The 15,178-nt window shown below is 42.5% G+C and overlaps 1 protein-coding gene across 1 annotated transcript in view; it reads left to right on the top strand.

The window, feature by feature from the left end:
• The window catches only part of SPATA7 (spermatogenesis associated 7), a 92,825-nt gene that overhangs the window by 25,207 nt on the left and 52,440 nt on the right, over nucleotides 1-15,178 (top strand). Inside the window, exon 2 of the mRNA XM_060261883.1 lies at nucleotides 13,476-13,550. Within this exon, the coding sequence (XP_060117866.1) occupies nucleotides 13,476-13,550 (75 nt within the window). The remainder of the gene's footprint in view (nucleotides 1-13,475; nucleotides 13,551-15,178) is intronic.

Genomic DNA, 15,178 nt, shown 5'->3' with positions numbered 1-15,178 from the left:
GGGATCTCTTGAGGCTGGGTAAGTGGGAGTTAGCGTGGCAAATGAGGTTCAACGTGGCCAAGTGCAAAGTAATGCACATGGGGCCAAAAATCCCAGCTATAATTGCAAGTTGATGAGGTGTGAACTGGCAGAGACTGACCAAGAGAGAGATCTTGGGGTCATGGTAGATAACTCACTGAAAATGTCAAGACAGTGTGCGATTGCAATAAAAAAGGTCAACGCCATGCTGGGAATTATTAGGAAGGGAACTGAAAACAAATCAGCCAGTATCACAATGCCTCTGTATAAATCGATGGGGTGGCCTCATTTGGAATACTGTGTACAATTCTGGTCACCGCACCTCAAAAAAGATATTATAGCATTGGGAAAAGTGCAGAAAAGGGCAACTAGACTGATTAAAGGGTTAGAACACATTCCCTATGAAGAAAGTTTAAAACGCTCTGGGCTCTTTAACTTGGAGAAACGTCGAATGTGGGGTGACATGATAGAGGTTTACAAGATTATACATGGGATAGAGAAGGTCGAGAAAGAAGTACTTTTCTCACTTTCTCACAATACAAGAACTCATGGGCATTCAATGAAATTGCTGAGCAGTCGGGTTACAACTGATAAAAGGAAGTACTTCTCCACCCAAAGGGTGATGAACATGTGGATTTCACTGCCACAGGAGGTGGTGGCAGCTACAAGCATAGACAGCTCCAAGAGGGGAATGGATAAGCATATGGAGCAGAGTTCTATCAGTGGCTATTAGCCAAAGCTTATTGTTGGAACTCTCTGTCTGGGGCAGTGATGCTCTGTATTCTGGTGCTTGGGGAGGCACAGTGGAAGGGCTTCTAGCCCCACTGGTGGACCTCTTGATGGCACTTGGTTTTTTTGGCCACTGTGTGACACAGAGTGTTGGACTGGATGGGCCATTGGCCTGATCCAACATGGCTTCTCTTATGTTCAAGTGGTATTACCTTTTGGACTGTAGAGAGTACTCATTGGAAAACTGGTACCTCCATCTAGAGTTATTAAGATAATTACTGTGTACGGAATTTCTCCCTGAAATCCAGCAATCTGTTTATTTTCTTCTTTATAGGAATTTGAGACAGTTTCTAATTCATTCTGTTTTGATCAAGGAGAAATTTGAAGAGAGAAAGAGCAGGAAAAGAGTTTTACAGAATTTCAGAGTTTCTCTCTGTAGATGCTCAGAGGCAGCCAGTGTCTTCCAAAACCTTCCTGCCCTCTTACTAGAATACCACCTTGTGATGTGTAACACAAAATATTTGCAAAGACTGAAGTTAGAAAAGGCTTGGGTATTTCTCTACAAAGAGAAATGAAAGAAATATCACTCCTTTAAAAGAGAATCAGACAACGACAGTCAATGGCTATATATAAAAACTGAATTTTTGAAAAAGAAATTCCTCTCCTGTAAGAATGCTACCTCCATGACAAAGAGGAGCTTGGCTTGGAAGGTTGTAGTATTTGAGGGAAACCAATATTTTGTGATTTGACCTACTCCCCTTAACAACCGTTTTGTGATTGGTCTCATCCCCCTTGGCCGTCAGTTTGATGTGGCAATCACTATCTGTCCTCAAAACTCTAGACACCCGCACAGACTTAACAAGACTGGGATCTCCTGGCCTATTCATTATACAGGAAAACCCAAACTTTGTTGTTTATTGGGAATGTCAAGTAGACGGATTCAATGACGAGTCAGAGTTGCTACAAAGACTACGTTTATTGATAGACCGTTAGTTTGGCTCAAGCCCTTGGCTTGAGAAGAATGAAACCAATACATTGATACATAGGTTTTAAGGTACACTTCAAAGGGATTCCTACGGGGAGAGGAAGCATGGGAGCATTCACACATAGCCACAAAGATACATTCCCAGGCTGGTTATCAGACATTTTGGCCTTGCATTGCCAGATGGCTCTTCCTCACAGGGCTCCCTGGGAAGGTGCTGATTGCTTTTACTTTCAGTAATTACCAGTCATAAAGCAGAGTGGGGCCAGGAAAAGGGTAATAAACTAGCAGCATTTGGTTCATCATGATTTTACCCAGGCCTGCTTGTGACAGGCCAAGAACCCATCAGTCTTTGGTCAGAATCAGTCGAGCTTGACAGGGAAGAATTAAACAAAAGGTATCACATTGACCTTGTTGACAGCAGACTTTGCTCCAGAAAACTGGCACGTTGTCTTGGCTAGAATCCTACCTGATGTTAGTTGTATGGGGAGACCTAAATCATGTAGGTCTCTCCCTGCACTTGCAGCTGAATTGGTATATTCATTCTCCCTACCTGCTGTATGGATTGATATGTCCCAGAAACGGGCTTACTTCATAAAAACTGGCCATAAGAAGAGCTGTGGTGGATCGCCATCCTGGTTCCTGCATATGCCCTGGAAGGCTCAGAGCAGAAACACAAAGCCTTCTTTTGTTGCCTCCATAAGGTACCAGTCTGTAACATACAGACTCTAACATGGAGATTCCATTTAGCCATCAAGTCTAACAGCTGCCGATAGACTGATCCTCCATGAGTCTTTTTTATCTGTTCTTTGGGAGATAATCTTGTGGCCCAGCCATTCTTTCTTTAGAATTTTTAAATTGAAAATCCAAAGTGTACAATGCTTAATTAAACAAAAGTCCAAGAACTGTGTTAAGTTACAAGCCGACAGTTTCTTTTGGTTTTGTCCTCATAGAGCTTCTTTTCTTCCAAGAATCAGATTTGTTGGTAAAATTCTTCCATTTTTTCTTGTCATTAACTCTGTTCAAATCTCAGAGTGCACTGTGTATGTGATTTTAGCCAAAATAAACTGCTTTTCAGTAAAAGTTCTTTGCCAGGGCTTCAATGCCCTGGAGAAGTAGGAGTACAGAGGTGGTAGAACAAGGAATGCTGAGTGTTAGGCAGGCAGGAGTTCATTCGTTTATTAATTGAAATATTTATAACCTGTCTTTCCTTATGGCTAAAAAGTGGCCAATTAACCATACATTGAGGAAGGCATCCTGGTTTGGCTTTTTAAAAAAAACCCTTATATATCTGCAAAAGTGAGCATAAGAATTTTAGCAAGGGTTGAGATCCTTGAAAACTTTTAAAGGACTGTTCTTAGATAAATTCAGGATGGTGCAATCTTACGCAAGCCCATTGGGATTGACTTCCAAGTAAGCATGTATATGTTTGGGTTGAATGGTGTACCAAAGCAGTGCATTTTAAGAGCTTTTGTTACAGCTACTTTTTGATACCCCATAACAACTGTAGCAATGTTACTGACATGTTTCAAACAGCCTTTTTTAAAAAGTGGTTTGAGAGCTTGTCAGAAAAGGTTCAGGTGGGTAGCAGAGTTGGTCTGAAGCAGCAGAACAAAGTTTGAATGCAGTAGTACCATTGAGGCCAACAAAGTTTTATTCTGGGTATAAGCTTTTGTGTGCAAGCACACTTTAAACTGTGTGGTTGTGCGGCCAGGATCAATGTGTCAGAGCATTACCGCTCCCAAGGTTCACTGCTCCTGCAGCCCAGTTTGAACGTGACCGCGAGAGAAGCAATCCCAGCCAAGATCGGCTGTGCCTGCTAGGAGCAGATTGTTCTCCACCTGTTTAACTTTGTTCTCTTTCAGCCTGGTTTAAACTGAGCTGCAGGAAAAGCCAAGCCAGCCCCAAGATTAGACTGGCTTTTTTCTTCTTGGGTCTATTGGACCCAGGGGTGAAAAAATCAGGTTTTCTGAAGAATCCCAGGTCCAGATACCATGCTGGTACTGGGATCCAGGATTTTTTTTGGAAATCCCAATTTTTTTTGGTGGGGGGAGTTCAATAGACCGAAATTAAAAAAAAAACTGAATTAAAAAAATGTGCACCTGTTAAATACTGGGTTTGATACATTTGAGTTCACACAGAACTGGCTTTATTGGCAACTACATACTAAAGACAACATGGTGGGGCCGAGACTCTGCTTATGAACATGCAAAAGAACTCCCCCCCCAACTTTCCCTACCAAATCATGGCAGTCAGGTTTTGCACCCTGACCACTCATTAGTTACTTTAAAGGAGTCCAGATCTCAGACAGAAATATTGCATTGCTAGCATTCCCGCAGTTGTTGCCTGCAAAAGTTTCCCGCCATGCATAAAGTCCAATACATAACAGCACTCTAATTGTGATATATTCTCTGTCTTTTTGATACCACAAGGCCTTATACATTCCAATTATATGTTAATAAAGTAATCTTGAATTATTTGACTGCAGTTTTCCTTTCTTACATGGTGTAATGCAATTTGTCTTTCTTACATTCAGCCTATCACATTCACTATTTCGTGGAAGAACTTGCCTTCTTGATCTTCTCCCATCCATGCTTCACCCTGTTCTTTGCATTAAGTGACCTCCTTTCTTGTCAGTCTTGATCTGCAGGCTTGCCACCACTCTGGCAGAGAAACCGAGAGACAGAAGACCTTGTTTGAGTATTAAGGAGGCGGTCCACTTCCTTCTTCCTCCTCTTAGTTTCTGAGTGTGCCTGAGGTTATCCTCTAAAGGCGGCAGTATCCCTGAGGCAACAAGTCCTTCTTTGATCAGGGGGCACTCTAGTGTCACAGTATCTGAGGCCACTGCTGCAAAGTGTCAAGGAAATTAATCCCTCTACTCACACATCTTGTGCCATTTCTATGCTTCAGCCTTAATATGTTGACGTACATTTCATCTCATCATCCCATCTTTCACTGTATCCCCTTTCCCTGCTGCTTCCTCTTTCCAGTTCCTTGGCTGCCACTCTTTAATTAATTTATTTAAACATTTGTGAGCCACCTTTCTACCCTGTGGAACTCAAGGCATATTATCATATAAGCAGACCATTATAAAAACACAAAATCAACGATGATCAAAACTACAAAAGTCACAGAGCCTTACAGCATCACCCCTTTTCTTTGTTTCTTCTTCTCACTCACCAGCCAACTGAACTTTATTTGTTCCCCTGTGCATCTTTTCCTCCTCCTTTCCTACCCATCATTGTCTCCCAGTGAAAAGTCTGGCTATATTGTGTGGTAGTCGGTGGCTCAGGGCAGGTCCCAGTGTGCTGGTGGTTGCTGCTGTCATTGGGCCAGGCCTAAGGGCAACATTGTCACTGCTGCCAAGCTGGGCTAAACTGTATCGGTAGTGAGTTTCTAGTACTTGGGCCTGTCATTGGTGAGTCCTCCTCTGGGATAAAGTGATCTCAGGGGAGGGGCCTTTCTTGGGCTGCTTCAGCCTCCCAGTCTACTCCTATTTCCTCTACCACAGTTTTGGTTTTCAGAAATAAAGGCTCAGAATGCTTGGAAATAGTGCTGTGGTTGCCAAGCAACCCCTAACAGCCTCAGAGTCCAGTGGGCATTCTTAAAGGTACAGGATGTTGTTTCTGTTCTTTCAGGGAGTTTTGATTTCACAATGTATTGTTTCCCTCAGATTTCAGATCCCCCCCCGCCCCCGCAAACTTAGGTCTGCTTCAGATTTGAACAGAAATCCCCCTGGACTGTCCCTAGTTCCATTTGACAGCTCTGTCAATCATACTATGGCACAGGAGACGCAGATATATAATCCCAGGAGAGTTCCAGGCCTCTCCTGAGTAGGGATACCATCCTCCAGGTGGGACCTGCAAATCTCCTCCAATAACAGTTCATCTCCAGTCTACAGGGATCAGTTCCCCTGGATAAAATTGAGTCTTTGGACTCTGAACTAGGATCTGGGAGAGCCAGGTTTGAATTGTTGCTCTGCTATGGAAGCTTGCTGGGTGACCTTGGGTCAATTACTTCCAGTCTGACATACCTCACAGAGATGCTGTGAGAATATAATGGAGGAGATGAGAATAGTCAAAGCTATTTTGGGTCCTCATTGGGGAGAAAGGTGGAGTATAAGTGATGTAAAATAAATAAATAACATTTCTCTGTTTTAATAGTACCGTTTGTGAATTAATCATTTGTGGCCTTTACTAGACAAAGATTTTATAATTTTTTTTAGTTTCTTTGCTTGTAAGACACTTCGGGTGCATTCTTGTACACTAAATAATGTGCTTTGCAACTGGATTTTTACTGTATCAGAATAGCAAAATCCACTTGCGAACAGTCGTGGTGTGAAAGCACCCTTTGTATAGATAAAAAAGGCTGTCTTTGAAAATCATTGAGGGGGGAGGGGGAGAAACTAATTCTAGGTATAAGACAACTGAGTCAGAGAAATGTAGGATGCAGCTTTTGCTTTATTTGTTCACTGTACAGCAATTTTCCCATGCACCCAATGAAATACGATTCTCTAATTTGTCGTTTCAATATGTGGTGTAGGTTATTGTGGCTATAATGTATGTAATTTTATATCAAGTGGATAAAAACATACTATCGGTGTGTTTTATATGGGTCCAGTCATTTCTCTTTTGAAGTTAACATTTCTGCTGTTTGTGTGTGCAAGATGTGAAGATTGTATCTAGATACAGAAGAGATATGGTAAATAGAAAGCACACAATGTGATTGAAGGAGTTGATTGCCTTCTCAGGGAAGGAGTTGATTGCCTTCTCAGAGGAGCCACTTCATACTTAACTGGTCAGCAGGAACTGAAGAGGACCTTGGTTGCCCTTGCTGGGAATGTTACATTCAAGAGATTTCCCTGCCCGCCCCCCAAGTCTTGATGCATATTTTAATGGACAAATGGCAATCCGTCAAAATGGGTTGTTGGAGCTAAACATTCACAAAAGGGAAGTTCACAGAAACAGATCTTCCTAGACTTTGGTTTCCTCTAGAAGCAAACTTTCTCTGCCAAGCCACTGCTAGGGGTCTGGAAGCCTTCCTAAACCAAATGCTATGTGTCATGGAAGAGGGTGCTGCAGAAGGAGCAGCAAAGTGGGCAAAACTGTCTTTCTGCAGCAATGTTGGGCAAGCAGTCTCAAGCTCACGGACCTTCACGCAGGAGGGAGGGGGGCAATTTCCCTCTTTTTTCTGCACATCAACTCCCCATGGTGGTAATTTCTTCTGACGGCAATTTAGTTGCAACCGGTAAAATAAATAATAAATAAGACTGTCAGCAAGGCCTGATCTAAATTGTACAGAGAGTCAGTTGATGAATTCTCAGAAAGCTCCAAACACTAGAGGGGATGGGGGGGGGGTGGAACCAAGCAAAATTCTGATAGTAGAACTCAGCATATTCAAAGGAAGTTGGAGAATCTAGGAAAGAGGGTGTTCACAAACAGAGAAGGTGATCATACCAGTAACACAAGACTGCAAATCTAAATGCAAAACTACTCTTTAAAGATAGTTGCCTAATGTTTCCTTAGTAAGAGCAAGTAATATAAATGTAATTGTAGTACAGCAGATTTCAGCTATACAATTACACAGTACCTGTTGCAGTATATGAAGCAGCTCAGCCCAGTGGTGTAAATGATACTTCTCAACATCAGAGGAGCTCCTTCTTGTAGCATGCCCAGTCTAATGAATAAATGCATAGTGGCTAATGGGTGCAATAATTCTTTCTGACTTTGGATGAAACTTCCTAGGGAATAGATGGAAGCTTTCTATAGCCTTTTTATTTTTGGCTTTGTCTGCATACATTCTACAAACAATAAAAGCATGTAAAAGGGCTCTCATAATGGAGTATCTCGTCCTTTAAGTGCTTATTATCTAGCAGGGTAGCTGGGATAGTCGGTTACAGTATAAAATGAAACAGGTGTCTTGCAGCACCTTACAAGATTTACCATGGAAGTAGAGACATCACCCTGCCAACAAAAGTCCGTATAGTCAAAGTGATGGTATTCCCAGTAGTAATGTATGGCTGTGAGAGTTGGACCATAAGGAAGGCTGAGCGCAGAGAATAGATGCTTTTGAGCTGTAGTGATGGAGAAGAACCTTGAGAGTCCCTTGGACTGCAAGAAGATCCAATAAGTCAGTCCTAAGGGAAATCAACCCAGACTGTTCCCTGGAAGGTCACATGCTGAAGCTGAAGCTCAAATACTTTGGCCACCAAATGAGAAGGGAGCACTCACTGAAAAAGATCCTGATTCTGAGAAAGACAGAAGGCAAAAGAAGAAAGGGACGGCAAAAGATGAGATGGCTGGACAGCGTTACTGACGTAACTAACACGAATTTGAGCAGACTTCGGAGGATAGTAGAAGACAGGAGGGCCTGGCATGACTTTCTCCATGGGGTCGCAAAGAGTCAGACTCAACTGTGCGACTGAACAACAACAACCAACAAAGCTTTTTCTTGGTTTGATACTGACTGGGAGAGAAGTTCTTCCTCCTGTAGAGATGTCGAAGAGTGATTAGGCAGAAAGAGAACAAGCTGAGAACACATATATCTAGGCCATGAAGGTAGTCATGCAGGAACTAGTGACTGACTCTACTGAAGGCAAAAAAGAAATCAAGAAGGAGGACACAGTAGGATCTTTGGATTTGACAGTGAGCGAATTTTCAGTCACTTGTAATGAACACTTGCAATGAAGAATAAAGAAGTTCAGTTGTTGGCTGAGAGAGCCGTCTAGAAGAGACAGTTAAGATGGCAAAAAGAAAGCAGCATACTTTTGGAGTTTGGAGACATATTTTCTGAAGCATATCTTCTTATGAGCAGGTTGCAGTATAGGAAGTCATTAAAGCTAAGAGAAGCACTGAAAGCACAGGGAGACTAGCCAAGGTGGGACTTAAGGGATTTTATTTATCTAAAACATTTCTGTGCTGCCTTTCCACCTGAAATACAGTCCCCAAGGTGATGAACTTCATGAATACCAGCACCTTTTTCCTTTACACAAAAAATTTTCCTTAATAAAATGGAAGTTTGGAGTTGGGTGCCTTCAATATGCTGATGACACTCAGCTATTCCTCCTGCTGGATAAGCAGTCGGCAGCTGGGCTCGGACGTAGTAGTCCAGCGGTGGCCACACTGCGGCTTGGGAGCCATATGTGGCTCTTTCACACATATTGTGTGTCTCTTGATGCCCCCACTTCCCTGTTGGCTGGCTTGGAGAAGGCATTTCTCTCTTTAAATCGCTTCACCAAGCCAGTTGGTGGCTTGGAGAGTGCATTTAAAGTTTAAGTTGCTTTCTTTGTACCCCTCCCTCCCTCCCTCCTCCCCCATCTATTTGACTTCCTCCCTCCCTCAAATATTTGACGTTCACCTCTTGCAGCTCTCAAACATCTGATGTTCATGTCTTGCAGCTCTTAAACAGCTGACATTTACTCTATGGGGCTCTCATGTTAAGCAAGTTCGACCACCCATGCAGTAGTCCAGTGATTAAGAAGAAGCTGTCTGAAGATGAATCTCTTCAAGACAGATTCACCGCACCTCAAAAAGGATATTATAGCATTGGTCACCGCACCTCAAAAAGGATATTATAGCATTGGAAAAAGTGTAGAAAAGGGCAACTAGAATGATTACAGGCTTGGAACACTTTCCCTATGAAGAAAGGTTAAAACACTTGGGGCTCTTTAGCTTGGAGAAACGTCGACTGCGGGGTGACATTATAGAGGTTTACAAGATTATGCATGGGATGGAGAAGGTAGAGAAAGAAGTACTTTTCTCCCTTTCTCACAATACAAGAACTCATGGGCATTCAATGAAATTGCTGAGCAGTCGGGTTAGAACGGATAAAAAGAGGTACTTCTTCACCCAAAGGGTGATTAACATGTGGAATTCACTGCCACAGGAGGTGGTGGCGGCTACAGGCATAGCCAGCTTCAAGAGGGGGTTAGATAAAAATATGGAGCAGAGGTCCATCAGTGGCTTTTAGCCACAGTGTGTGTATATATATGTGTGTGTGTGTGTGTGTGTATATATATATATAAATTATTGGCCACTGTGTGATACAGAGTGTTGGACTGGATGGGCCGTTGGCCTGATCCAACATGGCTTCTCTTATGTTCTTATGAGGTTGTGTTGTTTGGAAAGAGTGGGATGGTAGCTGAAGGGTCACTTCCAAGATTTGATGGTGTCCAGACTCTGTAAAGACCCTCAAGTATGGCTGGATTCTGTACAATCATTGGATAAACATGACCTATTTATTTATTTATTTATTTATTTATTTATTTATTTATTTATTTATTTATTTATTTTATGACTTCTATCCCGCCCTTCCCAACAAGTGGCTCAGGGCGGCTTACAACACAGGAATCTAACATAAATAGGCGTTAAACATAGAGCATTTAAATTTAAACATTAAACCATTTAAAACATTGAACCATTTAAAACTTTTAAAACATTTAAAGCATTGGGGGCAGCAGACATCCAGTATAACTACGCTCAGTTTCTTGTACCAGCTAGTCATAGGCCAGCCGGAAAAGGGTTGTCTTACAGGCCCTGCGGAACTGGGCGAGGTCCCGCAGGGCCCTCACCTCTTCCGGCAGCTGGTTCCACCAGGAGGGGGCCATAATAGAGAAGGCCCGGTCCCTTGTCGATTTTAAGCGGGCTTCCTTTGGCCCGGGGATATCTAGGAGATTTTGAGTTCCTGATCTCAGTACTCTCTGGGGAACATGCGGGGAGAGATGGTCCTTCAGGTAGGCAGGTCCTAGGCCATATAGGGCTTTAAAGGTAATAACCAGCACCTTGTACCGGACTTGGTAAGCTATCGGCAGCCAGTGCAGGTCCCGGAGCCCCGGCCGGATGTGCTCCCTTCTTGGGAGCCCTAACAACAGCCGGGCTGTGACATTCTGCACTAGCTGCAGCTTTCGGGTTCGGCACAAAGGCAGCCCCATGTAGAGAGCATTGCAGTAGTCCAACCTCAAGGTGACCGTGGCATGGATCACTGTTGCTAGATCGTCACGTTCCAGGAAGGGGGCCAACTGCCTTGCCCGCCTAAGGTGAAAAAATGCGGACTTGGCAGTGGCTGCTATCTGAGCCTCCATCGTTAAGGAGGGCTCCAATAGTACCCCCAGGCTTTTGTCATCTTCAATGGTCATCTTCAGACTGGACTACTGCAGTTCACTCAACATAGGGGTACACTTGAAAACACTTTGGAAACTGCAGGTGGTTCCAGAATGCAGTTGCCAGGATGCTGACTGGACATGGTCAGCACATATTACGTCAATTCTGCAGCAGCTGCACTGGCTACCAATTAATCTACAGATCCAATTCAAGGTGTTGGTGTTAACCTTTAAAGCCCTTAACAGTCTAGTATCCTCATACCTATCGGACCTTCTCTCCCATTACAATCCCCTACACTCCCTTTAGTAATTGTCTAGGGGCCTCTTGCAGGTGCTAGCCCAAGGATGGCTTGGTTAGCTGTCACTAGAGGAAGGGCTTTCTCAGTTGCGGCCCCTACCCTGTGGAATGCACTCTTGGATGATACCCATGCCTTACCAAAGTTGTTTAGTTTCCATAAGGCATGCAGAGCTAAATAGTTTAGGTTGGCTTTTGGAGGGTAAATAACTAAGTTTGGGGGCTGTTTTAATAGTGTGATGATAGCCATGTAAAAATCTAATAAATAAAATAAAACAGATTAAGTCCCTGGTTTTAATCTCACCAGCTGTGATTTAGGCAGTAGTTTATGCCTGTGACCTTTATTGCTGCCACCAGGTGGAAGTCTTGTTTTCCTTCTCTAGCTTATCTTTGTAATGCTATAGGTTTCCTAAAGGGCTCACATGACTAGACAGTGGAATGGTGGTGTGGAAAACAAAACATAAAGACCAAGGTGCTAAAACTCAGAAAGGTTAGGTTTTTACTAAAGATTTTTAAAGACCTCAATAATATATTCTAAAATAATTTTAAGCAGCATATACAAAATCATAAGATAATTCGTGGAAAAATAACAAAGGAAAATTTGTCCATCTAACACTTGGTCTCTGGTTCGTTCTTGTTTATATAATTCAGAATTGGTACTCACTCCCAGACCAATCAGGAACAGCACCTCTGTGTTTCAGATCTCAAATTCTGCCTCTTTGAGCTTGATTTCCTGGTACCTTCAGACCCTCTATTTAGTTTTCTATTTTTTAGGCTGGCTTTATGAACTCTGGTTTGAGTCAGAGTAAATTTCCCATCAACAGAAATTCCCTGCCACTCCCCGTGCCTTGATTACAGTTTACTGATTTTCACAAACTCCTGCTCCTGGGGGATGAGAGGCTCTGAAAAATTACATAAGTTTAAGTTTATTGGCTTTATATCACACCCTCCCCACTGAAGCAGGCTCAGGGCGGTTCACAATCAGTAAAATCAAACAATACACATTACTTACATAATTAAAATTAAACAGTTAAAATCAAACAATACACATTACTTACATAATTAAAATTAAACAGTTAAAACAGTTAAGACAATCTGGTGCTAATATGAGTTGATATTGTTTCATTTCAGATGACGTGAGGGGCAGTATGCCGTGGGAAGGGAGAATCAGTGGAAATTTCCTTTTTGACTCAAACCCTTTGCTTGAAATTAGTCACATGCCTTTTTAAAATGCTCAGAATGTTTATATATGTCTCATCTGCAGGTTAAGGCAGTAACAGCAGTTAGCAGCTGCTAGATTTAATACTACAGTTTAGTATATACCAGAATTCCATTTGTGACTGTGGAGCTTGTGTGTGTGATATCCAGATTCTAGATGGGTTTCAGTCATACAGTTGAAGCCCTCTAATGCACTAGATTTTACAGGCATTGTCCCTATTCAGTCTTTGTGCTGATAAGTGGACCTTTGGCAGACTTGGAGATTTCCATAGATGTGTCTGTTGGGTGGGATAGGAGGGCATTGTCTTCCTACCCTACCACAGATAGCAACTGCAAAGGGTAACATTAATCCCCCAAAATAGGACTGGGACTGAAGTCTAGAAAAAGAAGCTGAGATAGGTGGGAAACCAATGTGATAAAGTGGTTTGAAAGATCCATGTTCAAGCCCCTACTTTACCTTGGTTCTGTCACACTATATCTTGGTTAGGATTGCCAGGCGATAGCATATAGGAGGACAGGGAGATTGGGAGTGCTGGCACTGCAAGTAGTGTGACATCACTTCTGGATGAAAGCTGGAAGTGACATCACATAATTCTAGAAATCACTGGAAGTGATGTTACGCCATATCAAGGTCCAGCACCTCCGCCTGCCTCCAAAGTAATGGCAAGAAGAAAGGGCTGCCGGTGGGAGGTCTCCCACTATGGCAATGCTACTCTTGCTTTAACTTTACTGAGTTGTTGTGAGTATAAAATGGAAGAGGGATGTATGCAGCCCTGAACTCCTTGGGGGATGTGTGAGGTCAAAATATTCTTAAATAAGTATGAAAATCCTAACTTTCAGCTAGTCCAGTGGAAACAGATTAAGTCTGACCCCTGTTAAGGAAGGGTTTTATATAGTAGTTTGAGGCCTCTAGTTCTTGCTAGTACCTGCCAACAATTCATGAAAGCAGAAGGGATTCCTACATATTAATCTCATGTAATTTGATGATCTTCCCACAAGCTCATTTTTCTCACAATCAAGGAACCAAAATAAAAATAGAATTGGTTTCAAAGACCCTTGTCCTGGTTTATTGCATTTGTTGAAAGCTATATATTTTTTTTCTTTCTAACGAATTTTTATTATTATTATTATTAAAGTGATTGAATACCAAGCTGTTCCTAGGTATGGACCTGCAAGCCCATTCAAAGGACATTTAAGTACTAAAAGTAATGGTAAGTAATTTGCATGATGTGCAAAACAGATTTTATAAAATAGCTTTCCCACTAAAATATTCATTCTGTGAACTACGAAAATATTGTTTGTTACTGTGATAAGACCTTAGTTAATATTTTTCAGTACAGTACAGTACAGGGATGTTAGTCAAGTAAAAAAAATTAATCATTGACGGTCTCGTTTTAAGTAATGAATAAATTAATCTGGGGTCTCCAACCTTTTTGAACCTGTGGGCACCTCTGGAATTCTGACACAGCATGGTGGGCCAGCCTAGAGTTGCCAATTCCCAGTTGGGGGCAGGGGATCCCCCAATTTGGAGGCCTTCCCCCTCTTCGGGGTTATCAAAAAGCGGAGGGGGGGAAGTGTCTGCTGGGCACTCCATTATTCCCAAAGGAGACAGATCTCCTTACGGTATAGTAGAGAATCAATTCAGGGCTTTGGAGGATTTTTTTTTTTTGAGGTAGAGGCACCAAATTTTCAGCACAGCATCTGGTGCCTCTCCTCAAAACCACTTCCAGGTTTCAAAAAGGTTGGACTGGGGAGTCCAATTCTATGAGTCGCCAAAGAAGGCACCTCTGTCCTTCATTATATCCAACTGAAGGAAGGCTTTTTAAAATGGGTATGGTCCCTTTAAAATATGATGGTCAGAACTTCCTTCAGCGTTCAATCATGCTTGTTACAACCTCGCTCCTGGCTCCACCCTCCAAATCCCAGATATTTCCTGAGTCAGACCTGGCAACCCTAGCATATCCACAAAATGGCTATCATAAAATGGCTGCTGTAGGAGGTGGAGCCAGCTACAAAATGGGTGTCCCTTGTGCTGTGATGTTATTTGCTGCCAAAGCTTTGTGTTTAAGAATGTGCACAGCCAATCAAATCTCCAGGTGCAAAAATCTCACCCAGTCCCTCCTACTTTCTGAAAAACAACACTTTGTGGGCACCATAAAAGGTGTCTGCAGGCACCACATTTGGGACTCTGAATTAACAATTACATAAATTATATAATCTCATAATGCATAAAATAGCTGATGTAAATGGCCACCTGCCAAACTTCTGGGCCTCATTACATGAGAAACATGTACAGACAACCTTTTGTTTGAGAAAGAAGAAATTCAGACATCATGGTCCAAACCATTTAGTGTTTTAGAGGTCAAACTCAGGATTTTACATAGTTCCCGGAAATTAATTGGAAGCCACCAAAGCTGTGCTAAGACTGGTGTAATGTGATTGAAGCAAACAGCGAATTCAGCCTCTTACCACTTAGATGAGCAGTGTTTTCAGTCCTGATTGTCATGAAATGTACCAGCATTTCCAGGTTACAGTCCTTTAACCCCTTTCCTCCAAGGTGGTCACATTGACTTCATAATGGGGCTATTCTGGAGTAGATGCTTTGAGGACCTCAGTGTCATGTGCAAGGCTGCAGCTGTTTAGCGCTAGAGATCTCACCAGCATCGATCAAATGACTCTGTAGTCACTGCTTCGCTCGTTCATGGCTTGATAACTGAAGAACTGCATTCCGATGTGCGTGTTGAGTTATTTAATGAGTCTGTTCAAGTATTTGAATCACTTTTCTGCTGGCTGCTGGGTTGGCTACAGGGCTTTGTGGTCTTAGAAAATCTAGGAGATG

Source organism: Heteronotia binoei, chromosome 21 (assembly GCF_032191835.1).
Source record: "Heteronotia binoei isolate CCM8104 ecotype False Entrance Well chromosome 21, APGP_CSIRO_Hbin_v1, whole genome shotgun sequence".
Taxonomy (NCBI): Eukaryota; Metazoa; Chordata; class Lepidosauria; order Squamata; family Gekkonidae; genus Heteronotia; species Heteronotia binoei.
The sequence above is the reverse complement of the archived record's forward strand: the minus strand, read 5'-3'. Positions and strand labels throughout refer to the sequence as shown.